The sequence below is a fragment of the Hemicordylus capensis genome, chromosome 2 (genome assembly GCF_027244095.1).
Source record: "Hemicordylus capensis ecotype Gifberg chromosome 2, rHemCap1.1.pri, whole genome shotgun sequence".
In the NCBI taxonomy this organism is placed as follows: domain Eukaryota; kingdom Metazoa; phylum Chordata; class Lepidosauria; order Squamata; family Cordylidae; genus Hemicordylus; species Hemicordylus capensis.
Window position 1 is genome coordinate 249368512 of NC_069658.1, and position 17305 is coordinate 249385816.

General features: G+C 47.7%; 1 protein-coding gene and 1 non-coding gene across 7 annotated transcripts in view; both read right to left on the reverse strand.

The window, feature by feature from the left end:
- Positions 1-6302: 6302 nt before the first annotated feature.
- On the reverse strand, positions 6303-6375 carry TRNAV-CAC (transfer RNA valine (anticodon CAC)). The gene has a single exon. It is a non-coding gene; the product is annotated as a tRNA-Val (tRNA).
- A 7105-nt stretch (positions 6376-13480) lies between these two features.
- LOC128343042 (zinc finger protein 287-like) overlaps positions 13481-17305 on the reverse strand; it is a 64050-nt gene continuing 60225 nt past the window's right edge. For 5 of the 6 annotated variants that reach the window (XM_053291409.1, XM_053291410.1, XM_053291408.1 and 2 more), the window contains 2 exons: positions 16201-16719; positions 13481-15232 (listed from right to left, as the gene is read on the reverse strand). In XM_053291409.1, coding sequence (XP_053147384.1) covers positions 14622-15232; positions 16201-16719 — 1130 coding nt within the window. In that variant the 3' untranslated portion in view covers positions 13481-14621. The remainder of the gene's footprint in view (positions 15233-16200; positions 16720-17305) is intronic. The other variant, XM_053291412.1, reaches the window with a different exon arrangement.

Here is a 17305-nt window from a genome sequence, read left to right on the forward strand (position 1 = left end):
AGAAGGAAGACAAATAGCAAAAGAGAAAGAGACACAGAGAGAGAAACAGAGAGACAGGTAAAAAACAAACAAACCATAAATAAGAAACACTTAAAGACGAAAATAAAAGGCTAGCGCCCGTTATTATAACGGGCTTACAAATGCTAATATATATATATATATATATATATATATATATATATATATATGAGAGAGAGAGAGAGAGAGAGAGGGAGAATGTACATGGCAGAACAAATGGCATGGCTGGTGCTTGGCAAAGGGGGCAGGCAGGCGGCCTTGGCTCTTCAGCTGTTGCCATATAACCTGCCCCCCCCCCGCACATACACACACTCTTGTGATTCCCCCACCAAGACTTTTAGGCTGGCCACGGAACTGCTAGATCACCAGGGACAAAGCTGATGTGGGAACCTCTGCCACCCAGAATCTCAGTGGGTGTGGGCACAGCACAGGTGTGGTAACCCTCAGAGCAAAGCACAGGTAGATCAGCACCCACACTTCTCCTCTGGCAATTTTTTTTTAAAAATTCTGACCAGGAATTGAATCCAGGTCGTGGAGATGAAAGTACCAAATCCTGACCACTGGATCACCAGGGAAACACACACACACACACACACACACACACACCCTCTTTTGTTGAGTTCAACTTTACCCTGTTTGCTAATAGCAAAAGATACAATAAAATGAGTCCCTGTCCAAAATGGGGCGGCAGTCTCAAGCACACACCCAGGAGAAATCAGCAAGAGCTACTGGAGAGATGCTACACTGGGCTGAAGAGGGACAGGTATTCTTCCCCTGCTAAATCTCCGAGAGAGCCACCACTTCAAAAGGTGTTATCTTTGCCCAGCTATGAGCTCTTCCTGGCTCATCTCTTTTACCCTTTGCAGTGACAGAATGGTGTCCACTTAAGGCGGGGTGGCGGGTGGGCACTGGGGCTAGGGGGGGTGGAGGAGAGCCCACACCTACTTTCAGGAGGCAGGAGCTCCCCACCTACTTTCCTCCATGCTGGGGCGGGGGGGGCGGAGCCTGCCGACATTGAGGAAAGGGAGGCAGAAAAGCAGAGGCAAAAAGAATAAACCAGAAAGAGGGAAGCAGAAAGCAGGGCAAGAGGAAGAAACCAGAAAGTGGAGAGGCAGCAGAAACCAGAAAGGAGGCAGGGGAGAGAAGGCAGGGGCCAAAAGGCAGAAAATGTGCAGGGAATGGGTGGAGAAGGCAGGGGCCAAAGGCAAAAAAGCAGACAGCAGAAAAAGAGGGGCAGGTGGAAAAGAGAAAGATGGGGCAGAAAAGAGAACTCAAGGGGGAGAAACCAAGGACTTGCATCCCCCCCACCTAACAAAACAAACAAGCTACCAGAGAAACTCAAACTTACAAGAATCCTGCAAATCCTCCAAAGCACGGAGCTTCCTCCAGCCTCTCCTCCTTGCCTGTTGCTTTCTTCCTTGGTCTTATTGGCTGGAACAGCCTGCTAATCAAGCTCTTCCAGCCAGTCTGATTCCTAGTGGGCGCTGGCCTGGCATAGACCACTCCAGGAACTAAACAATAGGTTGAAAATACAGCCCCTGAAGCCACCAGGAAGTGTATTTTTTACCCATATTTTTAAAGTTCCTGTCCCTTAGGAATCAAACTGGCTGGAACAGCTTGATTAGCAGGCTCTGCCGGCCAATAAGACCAAGGAAGGGAGCAAGAGGCCAGGAGGAGGCTCTGAGTTTTGGAGGGTTTGCTGGCTGCCTGTACTGGTAAATTTGAGTTTCTCTAGTAGCTGGTATGTTTTGTTTTGTCTGTATGGTGGGAGGGGGGCACAGACCCTCCTGCCCTTACTGATGAGCCATCTCTGGATTTAGGGCACTATTGAGTTCACTAAGGTGAAATTGGAACCAGGGACAGTGCTTACAGTTCTTCTGCAGTAAAGACAAGCGGGGTAGGGGGCAGAGGAAGTGTGTGTGGGGGGGTTCATTCCTTATCCCAGGGCCACTCCAAGCTTACTTCACCCTTGCAAAACATCAAGAACTACCAAGCTGCCAACCTTTCCCAAATCTTCCCAGAAGCATGTTACCCTAGGGGCTGGGATTGCCCATCTTTTTTGAGGGGCAGATATTTTGTTTGTTTGTTTGATTTATATACCGCCCCACCAAAAATGGCTCAGGGCAGTTTACAACAAACAAAATTAACATCAATTAACAGTTAAAATCAAAACTAAATCAGCTAAACAAGTAGAATTATTCAAACATTAAAAACATTAGCATTCGAATCATTTCAAACCAGCATTAAAAATTTAAACCATAAATCTAATTAAAAGCCTGGGTGAATAAATGTGTCTTCAGTGCCTTTTAAAAAGTTGCCAGAGATGGGGAGGCTCTTCTTTCAGCAGGGAGCACATTCCAAAGTCCAGGGGCAGCAACAGAGAAGGCCCGTCCCTGAGTAACTGCCAGACGAACCTCTCCAGACTCCAGATGATCTTAAGGGGCGATCAGATATGAAGCCATGTGGTGGAAACTGTGTGAAAAGCTGCAAGCTGTGTGAGGGTTCCACTGTGGGCGACAGTGCTGGAAATGAGCTGGCTTGGGCAGCCCTCTGGAGGCATTTGGAGTTTCTGTAGCTTAGCAGCTATCATGTTTGCCTAACATGTAAAAGCTTGGGGCCAGCGTTGTCATGAACACTGTCACCTATTGAGATCATCCGGAGAGGTCTGGTAGCAGTTGCCCTCAGCTTGTTTGGTGGCGACTCAGGACTAGGCCTTCTCTTGGAATAAGTTCCCTGTCAAAATAAGAGCATCTCCATCTCCAATTGCTCTTAGGAAGACCCTCAAGACACACCTGTTCTCTCAGGCTTTTAAATGAAATTAATTTTAAACTGTTTAATTGTATTTATTCTATGAAATTGTTTTTAACTTGTTTATCCTGTGAAATTGTTTTAATTCTTTGTGTTATATTTGTTGCTTAGGATTGTGTACACCGCCTAGAGATATACATATTGAATAAATTAAATTAAAGGTCCCCAGATTAAAACTGGGCAGTAATGTGGCTTTTTCTCCACCCAGAAGATGGCTAACTGGACAGGGAGCCTGCTGTGAAACAGAAAGACAAAATGACATTTTAAAGCACCCAAAAGAAGAGTTGGATTACGTTTTTGCTTTCATTACAACTGTATTGCTGCTCCGAAGGAAAATACAGAATTGTTCCTGTGGGAAGCCTCTTGACAGCCTGATAGAATCCAGACAAGAGCTTCTGCTCCATCAGTGTGGGGAGGTTTACTCTAGGGAGCAAAAGGCTGGGAAATGAACTGAGGTCATAGTGGTGAGAGAGCAGGTCAGGAGAGACCAGGAGGCACAAAGCAGAAAAGGGAGCTTCTGCCACCTGGCTTTCCACAGAGAGTGTGCACAGAGAATACAGTAGCGGTGGGGCCTGCCGACCCACCTCCCCTCTGGCAAAAATATTCCCTGACCGGGAATCGAACCCAGGCTGCGCTGAATCCTGACCACTAGACCACCAGGGAAAGGTGCATGCAGGCCCCTGGGGTGTTACAACCACTTTTCCTGAAGCCTGTACACTGCAGTGGGAGTGAGGGCGGGGTGGGGGGGAATATATATATATATATATATATATATATATATATATATATATTCCCCCATCCCTTGTATTGGAAGTTGAAAGCATATCCCTGAATCAACAATCATTGCACAGAAAAAACTGCACCTCTGTCCTCCTTGACATTTTTTTAATGTTGTTTTAATTTTGTTTTGTTTTGTTTTTAACTAATGTTTTACTTTTGTTTTTTTCTTGTTGTAAACCGCCCAGAGACGTAAGTTTTGGCCGGTATAAAAATATGTTAAATAATAAAATTAATAAATGATAAATAAAAGGCAGAAGCAGGAGCTGCAGATTATGAGACTGACACAGTGGCTACTACAGTAAGAAGGGTAGTTCCAGGAAAGGCATGGATACCATTCCCATGGTGATCTCTTCAATGCCCTGACAGAAGATGGAGCCTAAGTGAGTTTGTGTGTGTGTGGTGTGCATAGACACATGGGGAGAATGAATGAGCAAAAACCTTCCCTAGCTGAGAATTGAAACCGGGCTGCAGCAGTGATTGCTAGGGATGTGCACGGAACCATGGAGGTGTGGTCCGGCACTGGGTGGAGTGTCGTCGCTTTAAGAGCGGGGGGTAGTACTTACCCCCCCGCTACTCTTCCCCCTCCAGTGCTGGACTTTGTTAAAACATTTTTGGGGTGGCAGAGTTCCTCCCTGCCACCCCTGCCCCCGTAGTTGCCTGAAGAACTTCCCAAAGTTCCAAGGAGTAGAAGCTGGCAGTGGACGCATGCGCCCACCGCGGCACGCATGCACCCGTTGCCACTGCCAGCGCGCGCGCCGCATACATCATTGTGACGTATGCGGAGCCCGTCGCCGGCTTCTACTCCTTGGAACTTTGGGAAGCTCTTCAGGCAACGACAGGGGCAGGGGCGGCAGGGAGGAACTCTGCCACCCCAAAAATGTTTTAACAAAGTCCAGCACTGGAGGGGGAAGAGTGGCGGGGGGGGAGTGCTAAAGCGACACTCCCCCCCCCCAGGGTCGGACCAGCCGAATTCCGGACCGGTCCGGAGGCCTTTTTGAATGGCCCCGGACCGGTCCATGCACACCATTAGTGAGAACACCAGATCCTGCCACTAGGCCACCACGGACAGAGGTGGTGAAGAATTCTGGCCAGGGAATCTTTTAGCCAGAGGGGAGGTGGGACTGCAGACTCAGCTGTGCTGTATGTACTTGGCAGATTCAGTGGATTCATTGGGAAGCCAGGTGGAAAAGGCTCAGCTCTGTCCCTGCTGATCTAGTTGTCCTTCAATTAATGGCTGGGAATTGAACCCCTAACCTTGGACCTTCACTGCCAAGGATCGGGTTCAATTCCCAACAGTGGAAACCTTTTGCTTCCTCAATCCTCCCCATACTGAGGGAACAGAAGCCTTAACTTGGTCTCTGTCTTCTGTCAGCATGTTGAGAGGATTGCTATAGGAAAGGTGCTATATTTTCCATGGGAGCAGCAAAATAATTTTCATGAAAGCAAAAATTCAAGACTTCTTGGGTTGATTAAAAATGTCAGCCACCCTCTGCCTCCCTGGCCGGGAATTGAACTTGGGCCACGGAGGTGAGAGCACCGAATCCTGCCACTAGACTACCAGGGACAGAGGAGCTGAAAAAGCCCCTACCACCTAAATTCTTTGTGAATCACTTGAAGCTAGAAAGCATTGGAAACCAAGAGTTGACACACCCCACACTTCCCTTACTGGAAACTGAATGTGGGCCATGGGGCTGACTCTTTCAAGCTGAACAACTGGACAGGCCTAAAATTTATATTCCAAGGAAATATTTAGAATCACAAACACAGGTTCTTCAAATTATGAGACCTACATGGTGCCTGCTCTTTCCATTTTGCAGAAGACCCCACCCCCCCACCTGTCGCATGTCCCTCCTGATGCTAAGAGAGGAGAAGCTTTCTTCTGGGCTCCCATGTTATAGGGATTGCCATGGGAAAGGTGCTCTCTTTGGAGATGCAACATGATTGTAATGAAAACAAAAGTAATCAAGTAAGTAAGTAAGTCTGGAAGATTAAAAATGTCTTTTTGTCTTTCTTGAGGGCTGTCTTTCTGCCTCTCAGAAGACTCCCTTTTGGGTTGGCCGGCCTCTGCTTCCCAAAGGGGGAGGAAAAGCCATGTTTCTGCCTGGTTGCTATCGAGGGACCTTTTGCATGTTAGGTAAATGTGATAACCATTACACTACAGAAACTACTATAGCCGTCTGTAGAGGGCCGCCCAAACCAACTCATTTTTAGCACTGTGAGTCAGAGTGATGCCCTCACCCAGCTCAGAGGAGGATCCAGTGTCTCCTTTGATAGCCCGATTGGTGGAGCAGAGGACTGTAGGATATTCTGGAAGGCATCCTTAGGCTGCCAGTTCAACTCTGGCTGGAAGGAGCTGCTCATTCTGTCCAAGGCTTCCACAATGAACCGTCCCTTCTTATTCAAGCCCCTAAAAGGCAGCCAGTTTTGACAAAAAGTGCTCCCCAAAACAATCCCCCTCCCAATACTTTGCCAAAGCCCAGTATTGAACCAAAGACCTTTAGCTCTTCAGTCAAACAATCTCCCAGCTGAGCCAGTCTGCCAGTCTGTGTGAAGACAATACTGAGCTAGATAGACCAATGGTCTGACTCAGTAGATGGCAGCTTTCTATGCTTGGACTAGAAAGGAGCCCCCCTTTGCCCCCAATCCATCTGAGTAACAGGGAGCAAATTGGACAAAGCCAGACTCTGCAAAAGGAATGTTTCTGCCTGGTTTCGAACCAGGGACCTTTCGCGTGTGAGGCGAACGTGATAACCACTACACTACAGAAACTAGATCTGCTCTTTGGCCTGGCCTCTAACTGAGACTGCTGTTTCCACCATGCAGTTTCCTATCTGCCCCACCAAAGGGCTTGGTCAAGCCCAGCTTTCCTTTAGCCATGCCCCTGGAAATGTTTGAGGAAGAGGAAAGGAACATAAACTCGGGGGGGGGGGGAGAATTGCAAGCAGACAATAAGGGATGCAAAAAGAGAGTTTGGGGAGCATATAGCTATGCTCTTCAAGGGGAAAATAACAAAAACATCTTTAAATATATCAAAATAAAAAACCTTCCAGGGAGGCCCAGATGATGATGGCTTGAAAGGGATTATTAAGGAGGCTAAGGAGATTGCAGAGAAGCTGAATGAGTTTTTTGCATCTATCTTCATGGCAAAGGATACTGCCCATATCCCCACTCCGGAACTGAGTTTCTCAGGCTTGGAAGCTGAAATACTGAGCCAAGCATGCAGGTGCTCTTCCCAAAGCAGACCCGTCTCCTAAGCCCCATCCTCTTATCCTTCCGATACCTGGGGCGTATCTAGGGTAGGGCAGGCAGGGCACGTGCCCCGGGCGCCACTTGAAGGGGGGTGCCATTTTTCTAAAATTTAAAAAAAAAAATTAAAATGGCTGCTGAGGTTAGCATAGAGAGAGCCTTCTGCATGATCCCCATTGCACCTTAAGGTCAACTGAGGAGACCTGTCTCCAGTTACCACTGGTACATGTAGTAGCGACTCAGAGGTGGGCCTTCTCTGTAGCTGTTCCTGGGCTGTGGAATGCACTCCCGGCAGAAATCTGTAATTTGAATTCTTATTGGTGTTCGGGAGAGCCCTCAAAACCTATCTGTTTGGCCTGGCCTTCCAGGGTTTTTAATTTATTGTAAATGTTTTTAACTTATTGTAAAATGGTTTCCCCCAAACTTTTTTGAATGTTTTAACTGTTAATTGTTTTATGGTGTTTTATAGTTTCTGTTTTTAATTGTTAATTGATTTTAATTGTTTTCTTTTAATGTAAACCTCCCTGAGCCTTTTGGGGGGCAGGGAGCGGGGGAAGGGCAGTATAGAAACCGAATGAATGAATGAATAATAAACTGCTACTGTACATATTTATATACCACTTATTTACGAGTATTCTCTAAGTGGTTTCCATAGCAAAATCAATAACTAGTTCAACCCACGCAGAGCATCTGCATGCTACTACTTGATTGCTGCCCTCACCCCCCTCCACATCCCCCTCACCTCAGAGATCTCTCCACCCTCACCTGAGCTGTGCTCCTCCTTCTCCATCCCATTGCTTCCATCCCCCTCATCCCCTCACCCTTCTTGGTTGCTCCTCCATCCCTCTCACCCTCTTGGTCACAGCTGCAGTGTAGCCGGCACCGATTGGCCATGCCACAGCCCCTTAACCCCAGAGACCTCCTCATCCGAGCCCCGCTCCTGCTCCTCCCCACAGGAGTAGCAGCAGCAGTTGACCAAGCCCTTCCTCAGTGCCACTGCCACCATGGCTGTTCATGGCTGTTCATTCCCCTCAAGGCGCTGACAGGCTCAGGCCCATCCCTTGCCTGCCTGCCTCCGCCAATGGCCTCTGTAGCTCTGAGCAGCGGCAACAGTTGACTGGGCCAGGGGCGTAACTACTATTAGGCAAGGGGAGGCGGCTGCCTGGGGGCCCCCACGCCTTGAGGGGCCCCCCAGAGGCAAGTCACATGTGAAGTGAGTGTGTGTGTATCAGCGAGGGGCCCATTTTAAAATTTTGTCTCTGGGCCCACTCCAGCCTCGTCACGGCCCTGGACTGGGCCCTTTCTCGCTGCCACCGTGGCCACTTGTTCCCCTCAGACCACTGACAGGCCCAAGACCGCCTCTCGCCCTCCCTTCTTTCACTTTTTGCCTCCTTTCTTTCTCTCTCTCCTCCGCTCGCTCTTCCCCTCTTTCTTCCCTACCCTTATTTCGCTCTCTGTGTTCCTTCCTGAGTTAACAGATCTTGTTCATCCTGTTTCTTGATCTAATTTGCACAGTGGCAGGCAGACTCCTTCTCCTGAGGTGGCTCTTTCCTCCCTCACAACCCCTCTCTTTGCAGACCCTTGCCCACTATCTATATATTTAATTCTCCTAGACGTACCTGTCGCTAATCCCATGCGTGGCAGCTCTCACAAGAGTTTGCAAGCAGCTGCAGATAGGATAGCAAGGGGGACGCGGGAGAAAATAGGGATGCCAGCCGGCGGCCCAGCCGGCAGGAGCAGGAGGCAGCGGGCTGGCCTGGCTGGCAGGAGCAGGTGGTGGTGGCGGGCTGGCCTGGCTGGTGGGAGCAGGAGGCGCCCATGGGCTGGCCCAGCTGGCGGGAGGAGGTGGCTGCTGCTGGGAGTTGGCAGGTGGAGCAGAAGGAAGTGGCGGGCCAGCTTGTCGGCCAGAAACCGCGGGGCGGGAAGAGAGGCAGGCCGGCTGGCTGGCCAGAAAGTCAGGCCGGCCGGCAGGGGGCCGGGGAGAAAAGGGCAGTGGTAGTAGGTGGGCTGGCCGGAGGGACAGAAGCACTGTGCCTAGCCCAGCTAGTTCTTTTATATATAGATAGATTCTTCTCTCCTCTACAATCTCCCCACCACTAACAGCTGCATTCCAACTGATCTTAACCATCACAGGCTCCTCTTCCCTACCTGCATATGGAATTTCCACAGCCCAATCACCACGGTGCTCGTGGTGTGTTACCACGGATTGGTAAAGCACTGTGTGGGTGGGGCTTGCCACACACCTTTTGCCATGGACCACCTGAGCCATACACACACACACACACACACACACACACACACACCCTAATGAGCCTGGGCACAGGGCATCTGTGCCCCTAGTTCGGCCCAGCTGTTTTCTCCCTCTTGCCTAGCTGTCAGCTGCTCCCCGGCCGCCCGCTGCCTCCTCCCGCTGGCTCGGCTCTGCTGGCCGGCCACCTCCTCCTGCCAGCCCATTTTCTCCTGCTCGCCTGCTGCCTCCTCCCGCCGGCTAGGCTCTGCTGGCCGGCTGCCTCCTCCCACCGGCCCATTTTCTCCTGCTTGCCTACCTCCTCCTGCAGTTGACTGGTGAGGCTCCACCAGCTGGCCGCCTGCTCCCGCTGGCTCGGCTCCACTAGTTGGCCACCTCCTCCCGCTGGTGTGGCTCCACCGCCAGCCTCCTCCTCCCGCCGGCCGCCTCCTCCTGCTGGTGCAGCTCCACCAGCTGCCATTGCTATTTTCTGTCCTGCTCGCAAACTCTCGCAAAATTTCTGCCTTGCAGTAGATTAGAACCAGCACATCTTGGAGAAATAAGTATATAGATACTAGCATGGCTGGGCGCAGAGCATCTGCGCCTCCGGCCGATCCAGCCACCACCAGTTTTCCTCCTCCACGGTGGCATTCCTAGCTTTCTGGCTGGCTGCTCCCCTGCCATGCCCGCTTCTCACCCCACCTCCCCATGCTTTCTGACAGGCTGGCTGGCCGGCTCACTTCATCTTCCCCCCACCCCACGCTTTATGGCTTGCAGGTGGGCAGGAAAGACAGCCAGCTACCTCCTCCCAGCAGACGGCCGGGCCAGGTCAGCCAGGACAAAGAGGCCAAGGAGCAGATCTATTCTCTGTAGTATAGTGATTATCACATTCACCTCACACGTGAAAGGTCCCTGGTTTGAAACCCGGCAGAAACACTCCTTTTACAGAGTCTGGCTTTGTCCAGTTTGCTCCCTGTTACTCAGATGGATTGGGGGCAAAGGGGGACTCCTTTCTAGTCCAAGCATAGGAAGCTGCTATATACTGAGTCAGACCATTGGTCTATCTTGCTCAGTATTGTTTTCACACAGACTGGCAGCAGCTCAGCTGGGAGATTGTTCGACTGAAGAGCTAAAGATCTTTGGTTTAATACTGGGCTTTGGCAAAGTACTGGGAGGGGGATTTTTTGGGGAGCACTTTTTGTCAAACTGGCTGCCTTTTGGGGGCTCGAATAAGAAGGGGGCAGTTCATTGTGGAAGCCTTGGACACAATGAGCAGCTCCTTCCAGCCAGAGTTGAACTGGCAGCCTAAGGATGCCTTCCAGAATATCTTACAGTCCTCTGTTCCACCAATCGGGCTATCAAAGGAGACACTGGATCCTCCTCTGAGCTGGGTGAGGGCATCACTCTGACTCACAGTGCTAAAAATGAGTTGGTTTGGGCAGCCCTCTACAGATGGCTATAGTAGTTTCTGTAGTGTAGTGGTTATCACGTTAACCTAACATGCAAAAGGTCCCTGGATAGAAACCAGGCAGAAACATGGCTTTTCCTCCCCCTTTGGGAAGCAGAGGCCGGCCAACCCAAAAGGGAGTCTTCTGAGAGGCAGAAAGACAGCCCTCAAGAAAGACAAAAAGACATTTTTAATCTTCCAGAGTCAGATTAATTTCCCATGGCAATCCCTGACACCCTGACAGAAGATGGAGCCCAGACAAAAGCTTCTCCTCCTTTGGCATCGGGAGGGCAATCTTCTGCAGAAGGAGAAGGCACCATGTGGGCTCATAATTTGAAGAACCTGACCGAGTGTGAGCCCCAGAGAACAGTGGTTTTGGCCCTGTTTTGACCAGGCTCCGGAGACAGGACCAAGGAAACAAGGACCCTGGTTGACATCTCAGAAAATTCCTTGGAAAAAGGGGGCTGCACCTTTTTTGGGGGGGGGATTCTTGCTCCACCACAGTGTAAGAACTTCTAGAAACATGGCTGTGATGCCCCAGAGGCCTCCTGAGTCCTTCTCTGATGGTGCCTGTTTTGGCTGACTTGGTTACTTCTGACATTTGTTGGTTCATCACTTGTCAGATCTTAACTTTGTTTTTCTAAATAGTTTCTTGGAGTATAACTTTCAGGCCTGTCCAATTGTTCATCTTGAAAGGGTCAGCCTCATGGCCCACATTCAATTCCCAGTCAGGGAAACCTGTCAAGGAAGTGTGGGGTGTCACCCCTGATTTTCCTGTGCTTTCTAGCTTCAAGTGATTCACTAAGAAGCTAGGTGGCAGAGGCTATTTCACCACCTCTGTCCCTGGTTGTCTAGTGGCAGTATTCCGAGCTCTCAATACTGCAGCCCGGTTCAATTCCTGGCCAGGGAAGGTTTCTGCTCATTCATTCTATGCATGCCAACATGAACACACACAAATCTCACTTAGGTTCCTCCTTCTGTCAGGGCATTGAAAGGATCGTCATGGAAAAGATACCCATGCCTTTCCTGGAACTACCCTTCTTGCTGTTGTAGGCACTGGGGCTATTCTCACGAGGGGTGTAGCTAGGGGAGAGGGGGCTTGTGTTCATCCCTCTCTCTGGCAGCCCCCCAGAATGAGGGAGACAATGAAGAAAATAAGGAGGGATGGAGCTGGAGGGTCCTCAGGAGCTGGGGGCCCATGTTCTTTGAACCCTTTCGCTCAATTATAGCTACGCCTCTGATTCTCACACTTAACAAAAATCAGGCTAGTAGAGCCTAGCCCGATTTTTGTTAATCGTAAGAACCACCCGGCTCGGCTGCAAGCCCAGTGGCTCTAGAGCGGGTAAACTGCTCAAGAACCCCTGGTCAAAAACCAGGTTTGCAGAGCAAGCGCTCCGCAAACCTGGATTTTTGTATTGTGAGTAGCCGTGGTGTGGCTTCATGTTGCACCTACTCATGAGTAGACCCCCAGAGGGGAGGCGAAAAGCTGCCTCCTGGCTCCGGGGGTCTCCCCAGTATGCCCTGAGCGCTCGCGCAGGCAATACTGAGGCTTGCGGGCGCCGCACGGCCCCCAAGCTCCCCAGCCCCCGCCAGCTCCATCTCGGAGCCGGCAATCATGTGGGCAGCCAATCTGGCTGCCCAGGGCTCCCTCCCCGCTTGTGAGCAGAGAGAGTGGGCTTAGCCCACTCTTCCCGCTCACTGCCCCAAACCGGGTCTCACGGATCGTGAGACCCGGTCCACTGTGTCAGTCTTATAATCTGAAGCTCCTGAATTCAAATCTCTGCTTTTTAGTCTCCACCTCCAGTGTCAGGGTGACTCAGGCCTGCATTCTGTCAAGCAGGGCAGATGTGCAGTTTTCCCTAGAAGAGAATTGTTGATTCAGGAATATGCTTTCCATTTCCAATGCAAGAAGGCCCAGGCAAGCGGTGGTGAGAAGAGAGAGGCCCCACCTGTGCTGCACCCTGCAGATTTTCTGTGGGAAACTAGGTGGCAGAAGCTGCCTTTTCTGCTTTGTGCCTCCTGGTCTTGTAGTGAGGGACCTGCACTCTCATCAGGTTCTCAACAGAGTGAAGAGGGGAAACCTTTTTCAAGACTTCTAAGGCTTTGGCAGTTACCACATTTTGTGGCAGGAACCTCAATATTACTAGGATTTTTGGCTGATATGAGCAATTACTCAAAGTAGTCCCATTGAAATTAAAAGAAGTTGTTCTTTAATTTCAATGAGATTACTTTGAATAAATTTCCTCATGTCAGCCATTATTATTATTATTATTATTATTATTATTATTATTATTATTAAGAAACTTCTATTCAACAAGAAAGTTCCCGAAGTAGTTTACATAGCAAGAGGAATCAGATTATTCTGTCCCCAAAAGGGCTCACAATCTAAAAATCAAAGACAAGTTAGACATCGGCAACAGCCACTACGAAGGACACTATTCTGGATTGAAGAGTGACAGTTGCCTGCTTAAAATTGAGTGCCACCGCTTTAAAAGGTGCCTCTTTGCCCAGTTAGCAGAAGTTAATGATGCACAGTTTACAGAAGTTATCTTTCTTGTTCTCTCTCATTTGTCCCGAGTCTTCTCCCAGTCAGATTGATTAGATGATTGTTGTTTGTTGTTGTTGTTGTTGTTATTAAATTGAATTTATATACCGCCAAGTATAAAAATCTCTTATGGGAAGATCCTTGTGGTACTCAAGTCAGACACACACTGTAACTGAATTTTTACTGTTGTGTACTGACTAGTAGACATCTCCTTCAATTCCAGCCAGTGGCTGACATCCAGACTAAGGCTGTGCCCAAACACGATTAGGCTTTCAAATCACAGTACAATCCCTTTAAAACAGAGGACTTCCATAGCCCCTTTAACATGGAGGAGAGCAGGTCCATCTCTGCTCCTCCACTCGCCGCCATTGCAAATTTGTATATACATAGTTTACAAGCACCAGATATAGATAATTTATATTCAAATTTATTCTTCATGTAAAACTTTATCTAAATTTTACCCTTCAACTCTTGGTAGTTTAACAACAGTTGAAAATAGATTTAAATGCAAAGTAATTTTTTAAAAATCCACCAGCAATACCTGACAATTGCTCAAATATTCCACTCCTGTGGAAAAATGGAATTGTCCTAAGTCTGAATACTGTGAGATACCCTAACACCAGTGCAATGCAGTTTATTGCATGTATTACTAGAAACAAGTATTTCAAACTTCTACATCAGCAATTTCTAAACCAGCTACAAATTATTGGCCATTCACCTGGCACAAGAATGGAATCAATATTTTAAAAATTGATTGGTATTGCCTATCAGATTTCTACATGAGGTTTTGCCTAGTACATATGAAAAAAGTAAAGACCTTGACAAAACTAACACTGTTTTCTTTCCATTGTGCCCATGGGTCAAAGCTGTGGGCCCATGGAATACCTGAGTGCCATTTGGATCAGAGCCACAGTATGGGAAGGGAGAGAGGGTTAATCCTCAACCCTCCCCCTGTGCACATTCCCTGAGGCAAATCACACTTCCTAAGCTGCTATTAGCCAGGAAAGCAAAACACATATCAAGGCACAATGATTACTAGGGTAGGAAACATCACTTACCCTAATCCAGGAGCTGTGCGCACTCCTGATATCTGATCATCTGTAAGGGGAAATCCAAGGCCAGATGCTCCTTCTATGTGTGGTAAGCAGCAGCTGGGTCAGAAGCTTTTCCTCCTACCTCATTCAGTAGCTGGGTAGGAGGGAGCCCTCTAACCCACCTACTTCTTACCACACGATCATGGAATGAGTCTCCAACCTCATTTTCCCCTCACAGATTATTCAATATTGGGAGTGTGCATAGTTCCCAAATTAGGGTAGAAGGTGCCTCCTATTCTAGTAATCACATGAAGAAACCTAGGCACTAACATGTGCCAGCATGTTTTCCTCTCTCCAGCTAACAGCCGCTCCAGGGGGTCAATTGGGAAAGGTTTAACCACCTCCCTCATCCCCAAATGATATCATGCACATGCACACACACAGCTGCTTTGAGCAAAAGGCAAAGATCTTCCCTTCATGAACCTCTCACATCATGTCCAGTTTGGTCCTTCTACTTCAAGATTCCACACAAGAGCTTGTGCTTGTTGGTGGAAAGCTGGTGGAAAGTTCCTCTACCACATGGATTCTCTTGTGTTTGATGAAGTTCAACATCCGTGTGTATCTTTTGCCACATTCAGAGCACTGATAGGGTTTCTTACCCCTGTGGGTTGTTTTGTGCTTAGCAAGATGCAATCTGGCATTGAAGCTTTCCCCGCACTCGGAACACTGGAACATTTTCTCTCTGGAGCAGGCTTTCTGATGTGTAACTGAAGAACTTCTCTGTGGGAGGCATTTGCCAGGACCCAAATCCCATGGATGTGCCATCTCACCCTGGTGGCTTTTCTTGTGTGCCAATAAGTTAGTGTGGTGAGAGAACCGTTTCTCACACTGTGAGCATTTGTATATGCTCTCTCCAATGTGGGATCTCTCATGGGTAACCAAGTCTGAACTCTCACCAAAACCCTCCCCACAATATGAGCATTTGTATGTTTTTTCTCCTCCTGTTTGGTTCTCAACAAGGTCAAAACTCTGAGGGAGGCTTCTTTCACAGTCCTGGCTTATTTTTCTTTGCTCAGATCTTTCCTTCCAAAAGGTCTCCTTCAATTCTGGCAACTGATTCCTCTTTCCTGAAACAGAGAAATTGTGACATATTATATCAGGAAGGAGCTGCCAAATACATTTATTTCTTTGCTATTTGTTTAAAACTTGGGCTGTAGTTTTTACTGTTTAATTGCTTAAAGTCCTTTTGAACTATTAACATGAAGTTTATTATTTATTTTATTTATTTATTACATTTGTACACTGCCCCAAACTTTCGTCTCTGGGCGGTTTACAATAGTATAAAACAAGTTAAAAATATATACAAAAACTTAAAACAATTTAAAAATCAGCCATGAATTAAAACATTAAAAATTTAAAGAATAGAAAGAACAGAAATTTTAAAGAAGTTATGGCAAGAACTAGTCTGCCCACTTTTCCTTTCATTATAATGCATCCACCATCTTGAATTGGGATGGATGATATCATCACAAATATGCTGCTGAGGTGTCCCTACAGCTGTACCAAATTTGGTTCAAATTGGTCCAGGCATTGTGAAGTTTGTATAAACACAAACACCCACACACAGAAAGCTGGGCAATCACATAAGCTTATTTTCCTTAAGGAAAGGAGGCTAAAATAAGAGCCCCTGGTGGTGTAGTGGTAAAACTGCTGCCCTGTAACCAGAAGGTTACAAGTTCAATCCTGACCAGGGGCTCAAGGTTGACTCAGCCTTCCATCCTTCCGAGGTTGGTAAAATGAGTACCCAGAATGTTGGGGGCAATATGCTAAATCATTGTAAACCGCTTAGAGAGCTCTGGCTATAAAGCAGTATTTAAATGGAAGTGCTATTGCTATTGCTAAAATGTGTTTCCCCAAATTGGGCAGTAGATTTTTTTAAAGTAGCTACTTTTCACACAAATACTTATAAAAATACATCTTCACACAGAAGAATGAGTAGAATCAGGAGTACATATCCCCCTAAAATGAGGATTTCCCCCCTCATTTTACTGAACCCCCCTCTTGTCTGAAGTGGTCCTCTGTTGGAGGCACTTACTAGAGTCCAAATCACATTGATGTGGTGCCTTTTCATGGTGGCTCTTCTTGTGCATGAAGAGGTCATCATGGTGAGAGAACTGTTTCTCACACTGCGAGCATTTATATAATTTCTCTCCAATATGGGTTCTCTCATGGGTAACCAAGTCTGAACTCTCTCCAAAACTCTCCCCACAATATGAACAGTTGTATGTTTTCCCCCCTTCTGTTTTATTCTTAACAAGGTCAGGGAGGCTTCTTTCACAGTCCTGCCCTGTCTTTCTTCCATGCCTCAAGAGACCCTTGTTGAAAGTCTCTGCCTGGAAACAATCAGCACCATCCCTACAAAGCAATTCTAGGTTGGGTTGACACTCTGGATTGTTCTGGAAGCTGTCTGCCTCCTGCTGCATTCCAGAAGTCTCTTCAGGGTCCTGGAAACACCGTCTTCCAGCTTTTTTCAGCCACATCCCACTGGATCCCCTTTGCTCAGTTCTTTGCAGCTGGAAGGACCCCTTAGGTTCTGGCAACAGATTCCTGGTTCCTGAAATGAAAAAATCATGTCAGGACTTATACTGTCATATTAGGAAGGAGCTTTAAATGGATGCCTTTCTCTCCATTTGCTCAGATCCAGGGCTGCAATTTTTACAGTTTAATTGCTGAAAGTCCCTTTGAACTATTAAAAATGTATTTCCCCAAATTAATCAGGCAGCAGTTTGTTTCTTTTAAAGTAGCTACTTTTTACACATCTACTTATAAAAGTACTGTATTTACCTGAATCCAAGACCAGGCTTTTCCCCAAGTTTTTTGATATTAGAAATCAGGAGGTCGTTTTAAATTCAGAGTCCTGTTCCTTTTGAGTAAATGCAGGTATAACTTGTAGTTAACCTCTACTTGTTAAGAGATTTGTCTTAAATTCAGAGGCATCTTCAATTCGGGTAAATGCAGTACTTCTTCACACAGAAGAACAAGCAGAATTGTTTTCTGTTGTTCTGTGGGCAGGACTAGAATTCATGGGTTGAAAGTCTAAGGGAGCAGGTTCAGGCTAGTCTGCCTCATGCAGTGATGAGCTTTCCTTCTCTAGAGATATTCAAAAAAAGGTTGGATAGCCATCTGTTATGACATGTACA